The 20163-nt window shown below is 37.5% G+C and overlaps 2 protein-coding genes across 13 annotated transcripts in view; one reads left to right on the top strand and one right to left on the bottom strand.

The window, feature by feature from the left end:
• TBCD (tubulin folding cofactor D) overlaps positions 1–10324 on the top strand; it is a 131501-nt gene extending 121177 nt beyond the window's left edge. For 3 of the 4 annotated variants that reach the window (XM_030013155.2, XM_030013157.2, XM_030013156.2), the window contains exons 36-39: positions 1084–1173; positions 2155–2242; positions 4107–4216; positions 7083–7350. In XM_030013155.2, coding sequence (XP_029869015.1) covers positions 1084–1173; positions 2155–2242; positions 4107–4216; positions 7083–7350 — 556 coding nt within the window. Of the gene's footprint in view, positions 1–1083; positions 1174–2154; positions 2243–4106; positions 4217–7082; positions 7351–9472 lie in introns of those variants that run through there. The other variant, XM_030013158.1, reaches the window with a different exon arrangement.
• Positions 9350–20163, bottom strand: part of B3GNTL1 (UDP-GlcNAc:betaGal beta-1,3-N-acetylglucosaminyltransferase like 1) — a 133439-nt gene continuing 122625 nt past the window's right edge. For all 9 annotated transcript variants that reach the window (XM_030013160.2, XM_030013162.2, XM_030013165.2 and 6 more), the window contains 4 exons: positions 18936–19004; positions 17055–17129; positions 11462–11550; positions 9350–9608 (listed from right to left, as the gene is read on the bottom strand). In XM_030013160.2, coding sequence (XP_029869020.1) covers positions 11470–11550; positions 17055–17129; positions 18936–19004 — 225 coding nt within the window. In that variant the 3' untranslated portion in view covers positions 9350–9608; positions 11462–11469. The remainder of the gene's footprint in view (positions 9609–11461; positions 11551–17054; positions 17130–18935; positions 19005–20163) is intronic.

Genomic DNA, 20163 nt, shown 5'->3' with positions numbered 1-20163 from the left:
GGTGCATTAACTTAACAAAACATCTTGTCATTCCTATAAACATCTTGTTTTAAATGTTCTGTTTTTCAGCAGATTACACTGCACAGCATTTTTGAGTAGTTTTTATCCACAGCTTTGAATCGTGGTAGCAGAAGATAAATGTTAGTATTTTTGCTTTCTACTTTACGTATACAATACAATGAGGTTTCCAAAATATGCAGTTTAGAAGTAATTGTGCTTACTAGACGAATATGAAATAGTTTCTTTTGCATCTATGGCACTTCAGCTTTGAGTGTAGCAAGTAAAAGATTAAATAATTTGTACTGAAATAAAAGCAATATTCCCTCTTTACTTCTCTTTAATAGATCCTTGGAATATATTAATGATACTTGTGTTTGTACGAGTGTCTGGGAAAGAGCAGTGAGAATCACGTTTCCCAGACTGTGTGGAAAAAGAAAAGAATTTGCTAAATATATTTAAAGATGGCTTCATGACTTGTACACTTAACAGAACTGTAAGCCCTGTGTTTAATTACGTTGTCTGGAATCACTGAAGGAATTTGGGCTGTGAAATGGTAGAGTACTTAAGAACAACATTCATCCCCTTTTATGTAAAGTTTGGTTGAAGACCTTGGGGCACAACCAAGGCACCACAATGATACATAGACTAAATAATTTTTATTTGGCTATAGAATATTTTAATTCCTGACACAGTATTTCTGATCATACCATGCTTTGTTGTAAACACAAGCCATGGCTAGCTGATTATTATGCATATACTGAATCAGTCTGGATAAATGTAGTTCACTCCTCAGCATACAGGTAGTAGCAATGTAAATAATTAATACTAATTTCTTCTCTTCCCTGTTACAAAAAAAAAAAAACCAACAAAAAAAACCGCCCAGTAACATCGTGGCCAAACATGCCTGCATCTTTACCAAAGCTCCACCTAAAGCAGAGTGTGCTGTTGTGGAAGAAACTTGTACTGCTCTGTGTTGTGTCTTTCTTCTCCTTTGAATGTTAATTTAGCATCTTTACAATCATTACATGTGTTTGAAATTCTACTGAAATGTATTGCTCATCTTCTTTTCTTTCCCATTTTCAGCCAGCCCTTTGCAGTGAAGTTATTTACACTTTGTAAAGAAGAGATCAAAAGATCCAAAGACATCCGGAAGCTTCGCTCCAGTATAGGAGTGTGAGTTGATGAAATAAAGTAATCTTTTCTCTGTTCATAAAAAGTGAAGAAAATTTAAGTACAGATTGTAATGGCTAGGTCTATTTCATGTGAAATTTAAATGAAAAATGCACACAAATATGTGTAATATAAAGTTGTGAGAGTTTCATGTACTTCTGGGTGGCTGGGGTGAAAACATATGAAGGATCTGATAAAATTTACTTTTAAAATGTTGATATTCTTAAAAGGTGGAGTGAATCATTTGCTTTTGGCTTGTAGAAAGCTTGGCTTGGTGCCAATGCAAAATATATATAATTGATTAGATCTTACATGTGCACTAGAAAGAGGTGAAAACGTCTGCAAAGTTCTTGTCTGGCTTTAGGGTAAAAGCCCTCAGTTCAGATAGCAGAGAAGGCAAAACACAAACATACCAGTCAGGAAAGACAGCACTGGGTGAGGAGAGGAAGAAGAAAAAAAAAAAAGGACAAAGCATTGCAAAGCCGAACAAAGGTTCATTGGCAGAAACTTGGCAAAATTATTCAGGTATATGAATGTCAAGCAATGATTTTCTTGACTTGCATTTCATTTCTTTATTGATAATATTTTAAGAGCACAAGAAAACCTAAAATGAAAGGTTGCCCATGTTTCAAATTCATCTTTCACTCTGAACTGCATCATCTGTGCACAGCCTCCCCTGTCCTTTTGTTCTCTATGCAAGAGCTCGACTCACTTGTGGTTTTTAGCACACAGACTTTGGTGCTGCCAGTCAGTAACTTTAAAACCATATTTGTACTTGGCATAGATGCGTGGCATCTCAGTAACCCTTAAGGATTTCAGTACACTTACGCTCAGTGTTTGCTTTCCCACAGCACTTAGAACTGAGATTTCCTGGGGGAAAGCTTCCCCTCCCACCCTTTTTTCTGATATACATCTTCACTCTGATCCACAGAATGTACTTTTGCAGTTATAACACAAGATCTATTTTTTTCTTACATTTTCTAGGTTTTGTGGCCTGATTCAATTTCAAGGAGACATGAGAGAGAAAGTTTTATTTCAGTTGTTTCTCCTTCTTTGCCATCCGTTTCCTGTAGTAAGTGGTGAAGACATTGCATATTATCAAATGTATTATTTAAAATGCTTTACAAGTAAAAAATAATTTCAAGTGTATTAAAGCAGCATCCTTTTTTAGAGATATTAATGTATAGAATAGGTTTTATTTCTCAAGGGTCTGCTATCTGCAATGCTGCTACCTGAAACAAGCCACTGGATACTTGCAGCATACCTGGCTATTCCACATACTGCTTTTCCACCTTCTGTCCCTACTGTTTTAAATTAGAAGCAATTCATTTGTTTCTTTTACACAGCACCCAGCACAGTGAAGATCTGTTCACCATTTAGTGCTTGAAAGCTCCAATCAGATAAATTACTGTTAGTTTTGCAGCATTTCTGATAGTAGCAACACTGTAGTAGTTCTGGTTCAAGAGAAATATATTTGTTCTTTTTGTCAGGTGTGACGAAAGCTTGTGCAATGCAGGAAAGTTTATCAGAAGTTTACCTTTTTTATATAACTAACTGAATTAGAGCACAAAACCCGAGTTGTTATGCAGTATGTGTAAGAGAAGATCATATGTGGGATAATACTATCGTAGTCCTTTAAAATTTTTGTTGACTTAGGTTTTTGGGAGAGGGGCTCTGTTCACTGTACAAGACCTGGGAGCCCCAACTTACAGCAGCTGTGACAACCAAACACGTACAACAGCTCTCTGTGGCATTGGTGTTCAATACAAGGGTTTTACCTGGGAACAGTTGTGGATGCTCCTGTGAGTAAGTGAGGACTAGCACTTCCGCTGCTACAGGTTGAGCTGCATCTATAGTCAAGTGGCATAGGAGAAACAAAGGCTGTCTGAAGTAATTGCAAGGGCACATAAAAAGAATGTGAAAACCCAGGAGGTCTTAAAGGGGTTTGAGAACACATTGAATAGCCTGGTGTCTGGCCAATGCAAACCAACATTGTTTATTCTAACATTGATTACTTTTGCTGATTACTGATAAGGTTAAAATCATACGGTGCTCAGCAAAGTTGGATACTTCAGATTTTTAGTCCAACTGTTTCCATGTTGTGCGTACTTGCTACATGAAGAATCCTTTGCTGGAAGGGCACAATATAAGAACTGAAGAGAGACCATTTCCATTTCATGTTCTACTGGTATTTTACATCATAAATATGTTTTGTTTTTACAGATGGTTTTACAGTCCTATAGTTTCTTTGTCTTCCTTCAGTTATCATCAGGCTTTCTTGAAAACAGCATTTGTTTTTGTTGCAGTTTTGCTGTGTTCCATTTAATATCTTTCTATGCATTGTACTTCAGAAACCAGCCTAGCTAGCTTTTTCTGTATGCACACCACCATCACTACTAAACAGTGCTCTGGGAAAAATACTTGCAAATTAACTGCTTACGGAAACTGGAGTGTAAAAAACTTAATGTTACTCACATCATCTATCTCCCAACAGTTTTTTAAAGAGTTTTGCTGACTCTTAGAATCTCCAGACTGGGAAATCTGTTTTGTGAGCCTACAGCAACAAAAGTTAGAGCCAGACTTTGGCTCAGTGAGTAATTTCAAGAAAAGAAATGTTCCAGTTGGGCCAGTCTCAAACATTTGAATTCATTCCCTGCGAGGGACAGATCTGTAGCCTTCTTAATCTGAAATGCTGCAAAAGTTTAGTGAAAATATACTGACTGTAGTAGTATGAATTTCCTTGAGGTGCAGAAATGAAGTCCCTTCCTGCAGCAAATTGCTGTCAGAGGCAAGAATAGACTGTACTTCTGAATATTACAAAATGTCCACCATAAAACGATGGTCAGTATGAGGAACCAGTACCAGTAATGGCACTGGGCTCTTCCATACAGGACTCTGGATCCTTTACTAAAGCTTCCTCTGCCTCTTCCCCATAGATACGGAAAACAACAGCCAGTCAAGTTTACGAAATGTTGATAACCTACAGTGATGTAGTTGATCCTGCCATTATGGATGAGGTTATGACCATACTGAGTGATACCAACTGGTAAGTCAATTTGTTGCCAGATAGTAGTAATAAGAGCTGAAATAATTTTTGTACCACTGAAGTTAAAAAAAAGTCCATGCCTTTGAAAGCTGATGGCAAGGAAGCTGTAAGAAACGATACCGTAGTTTATAGCTATTTATTGCTTCTAGGCCAGAAAAGCATTGCTGAATATAATTCTTCTGTTCTAAAGAACTATCTAGTATACTGTCCCACTGGAAGTGGTATGTATAAAATCGCCACTAGATAAAGTAAAATATCCGTATTTTTCTAACAACATAAAAAGGGAGGAAGTCTTGGAAATTCTCCATGAAACAGAGAGAGACTGGGCTGTGCAAACAGTCAAACTTCAACTGCACAGACAGTTTCTTGGCATTTATGAGCACTGGCAGGATTTTGGGAAAGGAAGGATCTCTGCAAGCTGGAAAACAACAGAATTAGCAGAACAACTCAAATCTCCCATGAAATGTAATTACTCAAAATGCTACAAACATGGTATTCAAGCAAGTATTTTGAATCGGAACACTTAAGACATTTCCCAAGTATATGATTGCATTAATTAAACAACCACTTCTATATAACGTAATTCATTTTTTTTTACCTACTGTTACCTGTAACGTTAGCTTCTTCCAAGGGCAGGGGGATGGGGGATAGGGTCCTGTTCTTCATAAGCAAGAGTCACCAAAGCAGCCAAGTGCCTTTCAGGGGCAGGAGGAACTCGTTCTGTCAGCACCTTTGAAGTGACAAGAGGAAGGAATACTCACCGTAATTTTGGCACTGTTTTTTTCCCTTTCTGCAAATTTTGGCATTGTGCATTATAGTCACCTGGAAAAGTTTGTAAAAGACTGCATGCCTCAGGTATTTGAGGAAATATGGAGTTTTAAGATACTATTAGTTTATTTTTTTTGCTGCCACATTAAACAATTTCCTTGACAACTCTCCTGGGTGATGGGTCTACTAGCCCAACACCCTACCTCAAAGAGTAGTCAAAGGTAATACGTGAGAATAGACAGATAGAAAAAATATGTATTTTATTTAGTGATTATATTATATGGCTTTTTGTCTTCATTGATGATGTTTCATGGAAATAAAATTAACCCAGACATTTTCAAAGAACACATACACCTTAAGGTTGTGGTTTACATATCTTCAGACTGCATGCTTTTATTATTTAACTTTTATTTACTTTCTAGTTTATTTCTGTGCTGGAGCTTAAATAACTTCATATTTGGGAAAAGAAAACTAAGTGTGTCATTGTTATTAGAATAATGGTCTCAGATTTGAAGAATTGGTTATCAACAGTTCTGCCTGTTGTTAAAATTACTTGCTTAACTACCTGTTGATGTTTAGTATTGTGTTTAGTGTGATTCAGTGCTTGCTTATGAAATCTGAATTTAAGAGCAGGCTTGCTCAGAAGTTACATAAAGAATTTGTTAACAGAAACAATTGAGTAGGATTAGATTACTGCTGTCACAAAGGGATGTTTACAATACCAAAATTAGAAGTAAGTAGTACACACCGCATGGCTACAGAAAAAGCAGTGGTAGTACAGCTCTACTCGTAAATGGGTTACTAAAACAAAGCAAAATACTTCCTAAAAACCACTTCAGAAAACTAGATATTCTGTTTTCACCTTGTCATTTTTAAGGTGTGACTGCCTGCCTGTTTTATTCTGTCTTAGTTCAGGGCTTGATCTAAGTAAGTTCCCTGTTGCAATATGTCCACTGCACTGAGATGAAAGATGAAGAGCTAGTTTACTTAAAACTTAATTGTTTTATCATGGTAGATTTGAACTGTTTACAAAAGAACATATTTGAAGTCATTGCTGAGTGTCAGAGAGCTGCTTGTTATTCTCAAGCTCTCTCAGTGCTAAAACAATCATGGTAAATTCTGAATTACAATAAGCATTAACTTCAGGAAGCCAAATGAGAATATTTGGGGAAGATAATAATTACTGGCATATGCAGATTTGTTCTTTGTTGGAACTACAGAGAGTTTATCATACAACTGTATAATTCAGAGTTTAAGCAAATTACTGTATAAATAATAAATTGTGTTTAGCTAGAGGAAGGTTTCCAGTACTAAACATGACAAATTGTCCAAGGTGTCAAAAAAAAAAAAAAGTTCAGGTTATTTCTAACTTGCCCTTTATGGTTTTTCTCTGTAGTTTTGGACTCTCTATGTGCTAAGAGTTAAATTTTTAGTAGCTCATTTACAGTTGTTACTTTAGAAAAACAAAAGAAATCCGCTGAATTGGTGAGTAATACTAGCAGTCTCACAGCATTCCAGTTAGACTGGTAGATTTTTTTACAACAAGGAAAAGAATGTTGTCTGTATGGATTTTTGGCATTTGGGGGCTTTTTGTAACTGACAGTTCTTGAGGAAATTATCTATGTATGTCATGGACATCACGCTATTTCAGAAAATTTTGAAAAGACTCACAAATTTTAGGTCTGGATTTTCAATTTCAGGAGAAACCTTCTTTAGATAGTAGAATGTTCTCCAAATCTAGTGTTTAAATTCTTGATGTGAAATTTTCTAAAGCAAAAAGGAGCTGTAAATTTAGATAACAAATCAGTGCACTTCTAGTCAAAAGGGTTGTATGAATAAGGGTTATTTTTTTGGAACACAAAAATCTGAAAGAATAGTCTCAAACACTTTACTAGTAACTGTCACTTCTGGAAGACCTGCTGTGTATTTATGGTTTCTCTATCTGGCTTACAATGGTACAAAAATGTTACATTATTCTTAAAATGTTTTCTACAATTTGAAATGTACAAACAAAATGGATAGCTTAAGAGTTGTATGTATGTAGCCAACTTCAGGGTTTAATTTTTGAATTAAAACTGGAAAATACTTCCTCATGCAGGGAAGCTGAATTGCCAGTAGTAAGAGAGAAACGCAACTGTCTCTGTGACCTCATGAAAGTGCCCAAACCGCAGCTGGTATCCAAGGTAAAGTATGGAAATGTGCTCCTGAGGGTTTTTTCAAAGAAACAAAGTAATGATCAATTGTTCCACCAAATCTACGGTGTACTTCTGTGCAACAGGTGGATTTCTTCACTGGTTCATGAGTATATCAATGCGCACCAGGAGGGATGTCCTCACAGCTTACTACAGAATATATGGAATTGCTGAAGACTGTTGCCTTAAGCCCTTCCAGTCTCATTCCTTGAAAACATTCCAGACTTGTACTGTGACATCTTACTCAGACAAAACGCAAGAATGAAATAATACAGTACAGATGTTTCAAAAACTGTTCATCTGCCTTTTCTGGGAAAAGAAAAAGGATAACTTCCCAGTCAATTTCAACAACGAAACTGTAACATGGTTGTGCAAGCCACAGAATTGTAACACTGCCTAAGAGGAAGAATATAATCACAAAGTTAATACATTCATAAGAAGACAGACAATATATCCATACGTAGGTCCTGTTTCATTTTAATGCAGATAGTTTGGAATTGCCCATCTGCTCAGTATTTTAGAAGTACAGAATTTTCTGCTTTGGTCAGGGTTTCTGAGAGGTTCCTTTTCTCTCTGTCCAAAGATGGGGAGGCTCAATTATGACTGTTTCAGAGAACATGTGTTAACATGACAATTTACAAAGAAAAATTAGTTTTACTTTGAGTAATACAAGACAAGGTAACAACACTTGATGACCCAAGGCTACTTCCCTAGTATCACAGGCATCCACAGCATATAATCTATTCCATAAACTGATGAAGCTTAAAAATAGTGGTATATCAATTTATTCTTGTCCTTGGTAATTTTTATTGTTTTGCTTTCATGGTTCTAGAAAGTTTTGTCCTCTGTCATTATTTTAGAATTCAGAAACATCATCTGTGCAGTCTTCTTTCCTAAGTTTTTCCTAATAGGGTGGACCTTCATTCCCTTCAATATTGGAACACCATTAAGTTTATTTTCATGCCTAGAATTATGCAAAGCATTATTTTCTTGTCCTGCACAGTTCCACTCCAGAACTGCATTAGCCTTTTTACAGCTGCAGCACCTGTGGCTGAAAGACACCAAATCTTCCCTCCTGCACAGCACCTAAAGGTGATCTTAGCTAATGGCGTTTTTAAAGTGCTTGTTGAACTCGCTCTTTGGGATATTGCATTATGTTTCCTCCTGTGTAATATTCTGGTAATCCTTTACACTGAAGATGCTTCCTAATGTAAGTACAGCCTATGTTTTGAGTTACCATTGATATAAAAATATATATATATTTTTTTAAAAAAGTATATTTTAAAAATTGGTCAGAAGACTAATACTTAAGACATCTATGAATAACCTTCAAAGACACCCTGCTGTCCCCCACAGCAGTTTTCTCTGCTCATCTTCCTGTTCTTACCAAGTCATGTCTACAGTTTTCTGCTTTTAGTACAATTTTAAGACACCTGCAACTAACATTTTTGTAATTTTGGAAAACAAAGAATCTGAACCTCTCACCCATACAAGGCATTGTTTTTAGAGCAAAAGCTTACCTGAGCATTGCTCTTTCAAGGTTTTCTAGTCAACCAATAGAAATGTTATGTTCAGAATGAAGATGTTACAAGATGAATTCACCGATCTCAAAAAAAAATCTTATTTCAACTCCTTAATTATTGGAGGCTGAGAGAAGCCTGACAAGTTAGGAGAAAACTGTCCCAGTATAAACAAAAGAATAAGAAATAGCCAAATATACATACAGGTATTATTTCAGATGGAACTGTTACAAATAGTATCATGTGCAATTTGGAAGTTATGTGGCTGAATTTGGAACTTCACCTTTTCTTCCTCTTAACATAAGCAAATAGTTAGTATAACTTTTAGCAAAAGAGCTAAGCCTGCACCTGCCCTGAGAACTGTTGGAGTTCACTCTGAGAGTGATACTCAGTCAACGTGAAGGACTTCTCACAGCTGTCCAGATGTCCCTACTAGCAGCCAGTTTGTGCTCACACTCTGCTCTTCTTCAAGAGCTCACAGATCCTGAGAACAGGAGAGAAACAATAAAGGAAGACAAGCATAACATTTTGAAAAGGTGAATGAAGTCGATTTTGTATGAAGTCAACACTTGTCGTTCCTTTAAAACTTGAAAAAATAAAATTTGCTAAATGGTAGTTAAAAACAAAGGTGTTAAGAAGGACTGTAAATATTATAGCTTTGTATGTCTGTATTTTCTTCTCCATTTAGTTTACTGAATTACATGATTAGGATACTGTTAAGATAGTGATACATGCTACTCCCTGTGACCTCTTTCTTCTTTTCTTCTGTCTTGTAGAGTTCAGCATAATGAAGTTGCAGGCACTGGCTGCTGGTTTGTAAACTGAAGCTCAATTGAGGTGCCATTAGGACCGGAAGAGTTTGTGCTGCGGCATCCTGACAAACTGGATTCTCAGCATGAGCTGCGAAGTGCGCTGTTTAACAAAATAAGAGACAGAGATTATGTTTTAAAGCATTGTGCAGATATGCCACAGGAAGGCAACAAAGATTCACTGTGTTTTCAGTTTTTAAAGTCATTATCTGTAGCCACAAGATGGCGGTTTCTCTTCGTATTTCTGTCACAACTGACCTGAGGGTTTTTTTTGATGTCAATGATTTATACTTCTACAACTCTGAATGGAGCCATTCAGCCTGTGCTTGCTTTACACACATGAAGTATTAAACCTGACTTGCTGCATTAGTCTCTTAAAACAATTGTTTTTCAGAGGTAAGAATGGCAACGCTTAGCGATAATGAAATCTTCCTGAACATAAAGTATCTCTGTGGATAAGAAGTCTGTCATTCTTATGTCATAGTTGAACAAAAAAATCCAGGTTTCACTTCAGCTAAAGTCAAGGCTTCTCTTATTAGCTCTTTATATAACTAATTCAAGCAAATGTTTTTTGTGGTAAACTAGCTCTAGGGACTGAAGCTTTTTTTTTTTTTTTCCCCTTGGAGAATAGAGGTGAATCAGTGCTTCAAGCACCTTGCTAGGAATTTAGACCCTTTCTTATTGACTATAAAATGAAATGGCTATAACATTTTTCTTTAGTAAAACTAATGTGATGGGGAGGACAAATGCACAGGCAACATGATATTCTAATTACACTGTGTTATTTGATGGTTCTAATTAAATCCCACTATCCCAGCACTTCAAGTAGTACAGTGGTGCTGTGTGTGTGTGTGTGTGTGTGTGTGAAAATTTGAAAGGAAGGAAAAATTCAGGCAGAGAAGCTAAAAACAAGCCAGTTTCTCTGTGAAGTACCTGCTACAAACTGCAGCAATCTTCTGCTGCAGGTGTTCATTTCCCAAACTGCAACCTGTCTGTCTCTAAGATTCTTTTTCCTTTTCAAGAATATAACTATAAATTGTATTATTCAATACTTCTTAAGTATACTTGCAACCTGGTCTGGCAGATGAAATTCAATGTAGATCAGTGTTACTCACTGACTAACTGTTAAACAAACAGTATTCAATTCACACACTGTGCAACAGACCGAGTTGCCCGTGTGGCTGCACACACTACAGGGGCTCCTTCCAGGCTTTACTGCAGCAGAAATACTCCTGAATCCACAGCCCCTATGTTGTTACGTTGCCATTACTACAGAAGTTTCTAGTACATTCTTGAAAGATCTTGGGTTTTGCAATATTATACCTTTAGGTCCCTGCTGCAAGAAAAACATGAGTTGTGCTTACTCAAAAAAACCTGAGAAGGTCCAGTGAAAATTGTGAGCATCTGTACATGTGATCATCTGGCTGCCAGATGACATTACAGACACAACTGTACTTCTCACACAGCCCCGAATCAGAGGATGCCGTTGCTGGATCTCAGTACTAGCCCTGTGCAGAGCTTTACCTCAGCAAGCCCCAGCTGCTGCTCCCTGCAGCAGGAAATGAGCCAGTCGCAGGGAATGGGTGAGGGCCCCAAGCAGTGTTTGACAGAAACCTCTCTTTACACTTCCAGTGGTTATAGGCTTTGCTTGATGCATTTTTAAGGCTTCCCTATGGTAACAGTCCTCTTGTAATCTTCTGGCCTGTATTTGATGGTTATTTAAATTAGAAATACAATTTAACAATCAAACTGAGTTTGGTAAACAAGTGATGTGCAATAATAAAATGAGCAAATAGCATTATCCATGGAGTAACTAGGACCTCCCTTAGAAAGTGGTTACTCAGTACAAAGATTAATGAAGCACAAATTACTAACAAATTCTAAACCTCTGCGCATTTTGGTCTTCCTACACACAGATACAAAGAGGATAACGCAACTTCAGTATCACTGCCTTACCTTGGTTTTTAGTTAAAGTGGTAGTAATCCATCCCTTCCTTCAAGTTCAGCGTGTTCAGGTTTGTTTCAAATGCTCCACCTGTCAAATCCTGTGAGGGAAGAAAAAGAGAATTAGATCAACCAGACAAACTCCTTTCAGGTTGTAACAGGTTATGGTAAGTTGGTTCTTTAGACCACAGAAGAAGGTCCCATTTGTGGAACTAAACATAAATAAATGAAGGCTCAGAAACATTTCCATTCAAAGATTAAGTGTATGCTGAAAACTTAGTGTTCAAATTAATATGGGGGGTGGGGTGGGTAGATATTAGACACCTCATTCTCCTGCTGTGTAGAGCACAAGGGCTATACTAAGCTCTGCAGATTTTGTTTTCTAATGCAGGCATTTTCAGAGACTGGACCAAGGGAATGAGTTTGACAAAACAGTGATTTTTGTAGATTTTGAACAATGATTAGCTTGTCCGATGAACAAACCTTTCATCAAGTAACTGAAATACTTTGCATAATTAAAGATGTTTCCTTTTGAGCCCTAGTTACGTTATCTGAACAGGAACATGTTCAGATTGCTCCATGAGCAATCTTGCAAGGCAGTGATGTCATTAAGAAAACATGCCACCTTTAGCGTTCCTGAGCATTTCTACTTTGTTCTTCCTGAAGTCCTTAATTGTATTGATATTCAGGAATGTCACCAAAAAAATTAATTAATTAAACCTCACAACACTGTAGGAGGTAAGTAAAGAGATCACTGGTGTTCTTTTGGTTGGCCCAGAACAGCAATATTGACATTTTAACAATGTACAACACTACTGCAAGTGTTTAGGACAGGAAGTTACAAAAACAGACTCCAACTGAAACTGTGGAATTAAAGGAGGTGGAACACTACACTTTGGCTAGAATAATAGGCTTCAGAAAATTTCTCTGGGATCTTTAATGAACCTGACTTCAGAAACTAAGGTTTCTGTCCCACATGGAGGACTGTACACCCAGCTTCCCAGCTCACTATGGACCCATCAGCTGAACTGCTTATAAACGTGCTTATCGTATTTGGGTGTTGCTTGGAAGCCTTCCATTCAAGAACACTGCCATCTCCGTCAACAGGGAGTCTAATAACAAAACAAGCTGACCTGTCTTCTCCAAACCTCTGCGTTGTTTCTGCTGCCTGAATTTATATAGGAAACACTGCGTGCATACATTTCAAACTTCTTGCCCAAACGAGCATGCTGTGCCTGAAGATCACGGATTAGCTCTCCTTTCTTCTATACAATTCTCATCTACCTGCCACGTTCTTCTATTTTCACTAGCAATGCCAAAAAATACAAAGATGACATAATCTGATCCAGAACTTCAACAAAAAACAAAACCACCAGTCATAAAATTCATAATTGAACTCTGATGTTTACTAACCATAAAAAAAGCATAGCTAATGAATAATTTGGAGAAGGGCAGGAAAGGGCCCATGGCACTTGGCTTTTTAAGCAAGGGCTCCACTTAAGGTAACCAATTTCTTACCTGAGCAATAAGGCCCTGATTGTGAAAGATGTTTAGTACTTTTTTTTGTTGGTTTTTTTGTTTTGTTTTGTTTTTTTTTTTACTTCCTGAAACCAAGAAAATACTTGATGGTATTTAGTACTTTGAAGGACTGGGTCCTAGTTTTGCAATTCAGTTAAGATCCCAGACTGTCACTGGTCCATCTGCAAAACTTAACACACCAACAAGGAATTCTACTCAGAAATGTAGGCCTTGATTACGACCTTTAGCCTCCACTAATGATTTCATAAACCCAAGATTTTGCAAGTTAGGACATAGGGTATGGAACAGTTGTGTTTAGCTTGCTGAAAAATCAAACTGCTCAAAAGAAGGGTTAAAAAAAAAAAAAAAAAAACATATATATATATATTTAAAAGAGCCCAGATGCTAAATTAAGCAGGAGAGTTAAATCTTTCATTCACAGAGCACAAGACTGAAGTGACAGAACAAGGCAGAGTTTTACAATAACTGGTCTAACAGTAAATTTACTGAAAACTTTATACAATCAAACTAGTGTAATTACTGAGACAGAAAAATAAAAATCCCTTTCATTTCAAGCACTTGGAATCCATGCCAAGACAGGGCACAATACAAGATTTCTAAGCATTTTGCTTTTACCTCAAAGCGAGAGAAAACACACAGTGCAGACCCTTAGGTGAAGTGCTACTGCAGGCTGCTACACAATTTTGACAAGCTAAAACCAGAATTTTACTCTCTTCAGCAAAAACTTACACATGTACACACATACACAGAGCAGAATTTCAGCTACAGCCGTTTGTGAAGACATTTTAAAATGCAAACTGAGCAAAGATCACATAGGATGACTGCTTTTTCAAGTATGATTTTATATGGTAACAAAGTAATGGCAATGCTAGCAAGGGAGGAACTGCCTGAAAAAATAAATAAGCAAACACTGCTCCAACTGTATGTCCAGCAGAGTTGTTTCTTGCAAACAGCTCACTTACTTATTTAATAAACATACCTAATCTTCAAAACCACCCTCTTAGAGCTGTATATAAACATGCAGGTTTTGCCTGTATCAAAACTAAAAATAATCCCCTACCAAGAACAGCAACATGAAAGACAATAAGGCCTCAGGACACTTTCTTCTTCAGAAGGATGGTGACGAACTTAGGTTGGTAAATAATAAAGCTAAATTTGGAAGTCTGGGATGTTCAGGAATTTTTTAATGACTTTTGTTTAAGAAATTAGCCAAGAGAATCTGCAGCTACTTCTGCCTTACCTAAACGTCCAACAGTTCCATGCAACATGGAGCTAGGTCGTAGTTGTTGCATTGACAGCTGTCTACACAAGAAATGTCTGTGCGTTCACTAGGGTTTTTGTATGTTTGCTTGCTGCGTGACCTGAAACACAGGGCTGGGTAAAGCTACTTCCCCTGAATAGTTTGAAAATACAGGTCATTTGTAACCTCTTCAGCACAGGAGTTTTGTTTTTCCCCTTATAGTATGCACAAGGAGAGCACCGTTTTTGCAGAAGAATTTTGTGTCTCAAATGTAGTATTCCACATCAGCCTGGGACTTTAACTTGTAACAGCAACATTATTTGCACAGTTTGATTTGATAAATCTGGGTGAATAGCATCAGAGAGGCAGCGACAGCTATTGCAAAAAAGACAATATTTTCCATTTGATGCAGTCTTAATATTTTACGTACTTGTCCACTATCCTACTTTTCCTATGCTCCCACTTTCAAAAAGCATGTTGGAAGAAGAAATGTAGAAAAGGTGATTAAAGAAAAGCAAGTGGGATGTTTTGTTTTTAGCTGTTCTTCAGATGTGGGCTGCACAGAAAGCAAGGCAAACTCAACCCATAAATACAGCAAAGACTAACCCTCAGCATTATACCTGGCCTGCACAATATCAACGCAGATGAATGAAAAAGTTCAATACTTTGCTCTTCTCAACCCATTTAGAAACCATTTCCTTTAGTGGTCAGGTCTAGAAGCTTGAAAGCTGCTGCAGACAGGATACCTGAATTATTTTAAACCACAGACATTTATCAACTTGTTTTGTTTTGGTAGAAGATTATTCTCCATGACAAAACTACTGCTGAAAACAGTGCCCATTTCAATCCACCCACAACCTTGCAAGTAGTAAGAGTGGGATTTCACGGATTTTGCCAGCCTCCACAAAGACTCCTAATAGGAATGAAATACAGCAAGTACGACAACGGCTGAAAAAGGTTACTAAAAACTATTCCTTAAGATCAGCTGCGAAACCGAATGGTAGAAAAAAGGAGGGTCCAGCAGACTTGGTTCTGGAGTGGGACTTGGAGCACTGCTGCTTCCTTCCCGCGACCCTCTGGTTCCTTTTCTCTCTCCACTGGGTTTATATTTCCTACACTTTGCTACAGATATATTTATGGGTTTTATTTCTTTCTTACGTAGTCTGTGGTTTCTCAGGTGATAACAGGGTATTAGGCACTGCTAACAGAAAAATCTGGTTTCAGTTCTTTATTATGAATTTGTTTTTCCAACACCCTGAATAATATTAAAATAATAATATGGTATAACAACATAGGTGTACTGTGAGGTTCATAGTATTAACAGATATTTTTAAAATCTGTAGAAAGGTAAGCTCCATTAGGGACTTTCACTATGTTGTTATGCAAGTTCATTATCAGCATTGTTCTTGTCTGTTTGGCCACTATTTTGTTTTCCCAGTGCATAACGCTGCTGGAACTCCACATGGATTGATGTTTATTTACCTCTGCACTAGGGCGTTTTTGCCATCAGCTCTTATAACACCAACATTCACAGTAGCTGTGTAATTCAGTCATGAAGTGAGAGGGGTAAGGGGTAACTTGCCTGCAGTTTCTAGAGATTTGGCTCCATACAAATGGCTGTTGACTTTTTTTAACTTCTCCTAAAAAGTGACCTGCTTCAAAGACAGATTTTAGAAGCAACTTTACAAACTCTGAAACTGTTTCAAGCAGGTCAAACTGTATTTCCAAAGAAAATACTGCATGTTACTTAAATGATACTATGGCCTATAGTTCTGTGATGAGCAAGTAGAAAATGCTCAGTGGCCCGGAGTGGAAAAATAACACTGAAATCACAACTGAAGCCATGGACCAGAGTCTTCAGGCAAGATGTTGTATAATAGTCTCATTGTAAGGGCTTCACAAATTAAATGTGCTTTATAACAGGTTCCACAGATGTTTTGTCTAGGGACTTCCACCCACCATTATATGTAGTATGAAAAATTAAATTAGTTGTAATATTACTAGCTTATCCAAGAGTTTATCAACCAACAGTACATGATAATGCCCTAAGGTACTTTCAGTCTGGCTTTACAACTCATAGTTACGATCTCAGAGTTGATCGTAAAGTCGGGAGTGCTAAGTTAAAAGCAGGCTGTACCAGATGAGTTGAGATTCAGCTAATCAATCTTTGAACAGATCTAGTGCAGCATTAGAATGTCAGTGTTTATATGTAGCTACAGGTTTTAGTTACTGTTAGAGACTTTTTTACTAGCATTTGCAAATAGAATGTTTTTTCTGTTTTGCTTTAAAACTTCTGTGTTAACCCATACACGGTGCTTTGCTATCTTAAATGTAGCAGCAAAATAACTGCTGGTTATCATCTTCTAGTTACGTTATTAGGTCAGTTAAACCATTTTAAATAAGAAAGTTACCAGAGTCAGGCACAGAAGCAGCTACGGAATTGGCAGTGCCAAAGAAAACAGCTTTTAAGGTCTGATTTAAAAAATCAAAGCCTTTGCCATACATAGGGCAGCAAAATATTAGGAATAAACGAGGCCAGGTGGCTGACTGTACGTGTTCATTTGTGTTATAATGTTGGGCAAGAAAGTAAAACAGATCCAAGCTCCTTTACAGAAGCTGCACCTTTGATTATTCTTAATACTACTTTACTTAATACTGCTTTTTTAAAACCCTGAAATACTCTGCACAGTCAATTTGATAAAAAAGGCCATTAATTGCATAGTAAAAGCTTCTGGGAAAAGCTATTTACCGTGAATAGAAATTCATTTTTCATAAGGAGCAAATACTGATTTTGCACATAGAGCTAAGGCTAAAGGTGGTACTCACCAGCTTCACACAGATAATGAAAGGTGGAGTTGCATCTCTGAAGTGACATATAGGAATTTTTGGTTTTGGTCTCTCCTGCAGGAAAAAGCAGTAGACTTTAGTAGAGAGGCACAGAGTGTTACTTTTGTTAGCTTAGTTTTAGGAGCTACTAAACACCAAGAGGGGAAAAAATTATTTTGAGGCCTCATGCTAAATAGTCCAGCTGGTCACATCTTCCACTCATTGTTTTGCCAGTCATTTCAAGTACCCCTTATTTTCTTACCCTAATCTTTCAGTACAATTGTGTTTCTCTGAACAAAGTTACACACTACACCAGATGCGAATTAAGAGCTTTCTGCTTTTGAAAGGAGAAGGTCTCACTCCTCTCGTCCACTGCTTCTTCCTTACCTCCAAGCTCTACTTCTACCCCTTTCCCAAACAATTCCCTCTTTCATGTGATTGCAAGGTATGCTGCTTTAATAGCCTACCCCATAAAAAATATGTTCTTTCTTTTTTTGGCAGTTTAATTTTCTGCCACTTTAGTAAGCTGCATCAGCTTACGGTGCCAGCAGAGAAACATTAGAGCAGGCACAATAGCGGATACAAAGGAGAATCTTTCCCTCTCCCTGGGAGCTGTTAAATGGCTTATGCCCAACTGGGACTTCACCATGGATCCAAGCTGCAGAATCTTCTGAGGATTCGCAACAGGTTGCAGTACAATCTTCTTTACAACTGATCTGAGAGGATGGGTATGTCTTAGGAAGACAAATGCGCAGGATCTGTAACAATTCTGCTGACAGTATTACTGCACTGGTAGTTAGCGAGTCCTCAGTACTCCAGGTCAAAATCCTGAACTCCAATTGTTTTCATGCAGCTGAAAGCACTCATTAGCTTCCCAGTATAGAATTTGATTTTACAGTTACTCTAGTCTAATCACAAGCTATATCTGAGGAGGTGCCCCTCCTCTCCCTCTACCCCTCCCTCAGTCCTACTCCCATCAGATATAAGGATCATGCAACCTCAGGATAATTTGATTCCCAAGATAACTTGCTGAAAAACTTATTTTGAGGGTTTCTTTTCTGCCAGATCAACTAACTGAATCAAGTCATCCTTTAGCCGCAAGATTGCTAGACCCATTATAAACAAAGCAGTGGGAGTGTGTGGCTGAGGCCAGTGAGCAAAGTCAGACCACCCCTGCAGTTAGAGTGGCTAAGCGGTAATGTCAAATTGCACTCTCGGAAGACCGCGCTCACAGGATCGGATCCAATGCCCAGTGAAACTAAGAACTGTCTTTTCACCAACTGTTGTAGGGACTGAATCTGGATGAAGCTTTACTCCAGGTCTTGAGCTAACTACTATCATTAAATTAATACTGCAACAAGACAACATTTTTTTTCTATATGGTTTGTTTATTGCCATCTCAATATTGGTCTTCCTTGTCTACGGAAGAAAATGTTGCTGCCTACAATTTTAGGCTCCCAAGGATCCTATTAAAGCTTTATTCAGATACAGTGTAACTATAATATACAGATAGGTTACAATTAATCACAGAAGCTTACTTTATTTTAATAGAGATTTCACTTTTATCCATCATGAGCCAAATTCTACTCCCACTTAAAAGAAAAAACTGTCAGTGAAGGCTGTTTTACTCCATCATTGGAATCCCTTCAGAGTGTATATATTTCTGTCTTTCTAAACTGACTTCAGTGAGCGTGAGGTGCATAGTTCTGGCTCCATAGTTCACACTCCAGTATCAATCCCCAGCTATCTAGTCTTCTGTCACGGCCTCCTTAGCAAAATGAGCTGCCATACAATATTTAAAATCAGTGATGTATTCTTTCATCACATTTCCCAGAACACTTCCAGATCACAGTAAAGAATGCAAGAGTACTTATAACTAACCTCAGATTCTTCGTAAGTGTAGAATCCTTTTGTTATTTTCTTTTCATCAACATCACAAAACGCAGCTACCTGGCAAAACAGAAGCAGAGCATTTCAATACTGTTCTTTGCTACCAGCAGGTATTTCACAGGCAGTGTATCTATGTAAGTAATGCTACAGGTACGTGAATGAACACAGCAATAGGGCAATGCACCCTGGTCCTCCTACGGAGCTTAAAAATTAAATCCTTTGCAGGTGTATCTTAAGGAGATGGGCAAAGTTTGCAGTTGTCTATGAGCACGTTATGTTTTTATGAACATGAGAACAGGTGATCTAAGCTACTGACTGGGTAAGAGAAAACCTCTACGAGATCAACTTCATCCCGAGTGATACGCTAAGTAAACTAAAAACAGAGAGTAGCCTCCTCATCTTGGCACTTCCACTAAATACCTAAGCTTATATAATACAAATCTTCCTCTTTCTGCCCACCCCAAGCATATCATCTACCACCAGATACCTCAGTACAGCTGTACTGCACTATTGCTTCAGATGCTCTGGTAATACTAGCCTCAATTCTTGGTCATAACACACCAAGTTTGGGAATTCCTGTGGTTTTGGACTTTATGTTCTTCAACTGACAAGTTCAGCAGATTTGGTGTTTAAACACATATAATTACTGCTTCATTTTGATTATTCTTACTGTAGTTACGGAAGCATTATTTGCAGCCTTAGTTGCCAAACATTTCAGATGGTTTTTTATTTGCATTCCTTATAAATATGCAGGCAGAATAAATGCCTGCAATCCAAATACACAGTGGCCTCATTTTTGAGCCACTAGGTTGCCAGTAACATTTTGGAAGACTTTTTAAAATAAACATAGCTCTGACTTCCATTGGATCTATTCATATTATCTACACAGAACTCTTACACTGAAGCAGAACAGTTAAGATAGTTAAGGTCTTGCAGAAATCAATTATTCTGGTGAAAGCTGGATAGCGTTTTTCCTATCTTTTTAATTGTTGCATTAAAAATTGATTAACAACACTTACTGCTGAGAAAATCTGAAAAGCCAAACAGCTGTTTATTAATTTATTAAGTTAGAGAAGGCTGCAAAAGGCTGGCTTGCTTTCTGTGTCTACAAATCTCTCTCACACATTTTCCTCCTGTGATTAAGATAGTTTTCTTTTACCTGAAGTGACCTCATTCTGTCTGTGCAGAGGAAAACACCTATACAAGAGCATAGGTGTCA

The sequence above is a fragment of the Aquila chrysaetos genome, chromosome 5 (assembly GCF_900496995.4).
Source record: "Aquila chrysaetos chrysaetos chromosome 5, bAquChr1.4, whole genome shotgun sequence".
Classification (NCBI taxonomy): domain Eukaryota; kingdom Metazoa; phylum Chordata; class Aves; order Accipitriformes; family Accipitridae; genus Aquila; species Aquila chrysaetos.
Note: the sequence above shows the minus strand (reverse complement) of the source record. Positions and strands in the feature narration are given on the sequence as shown.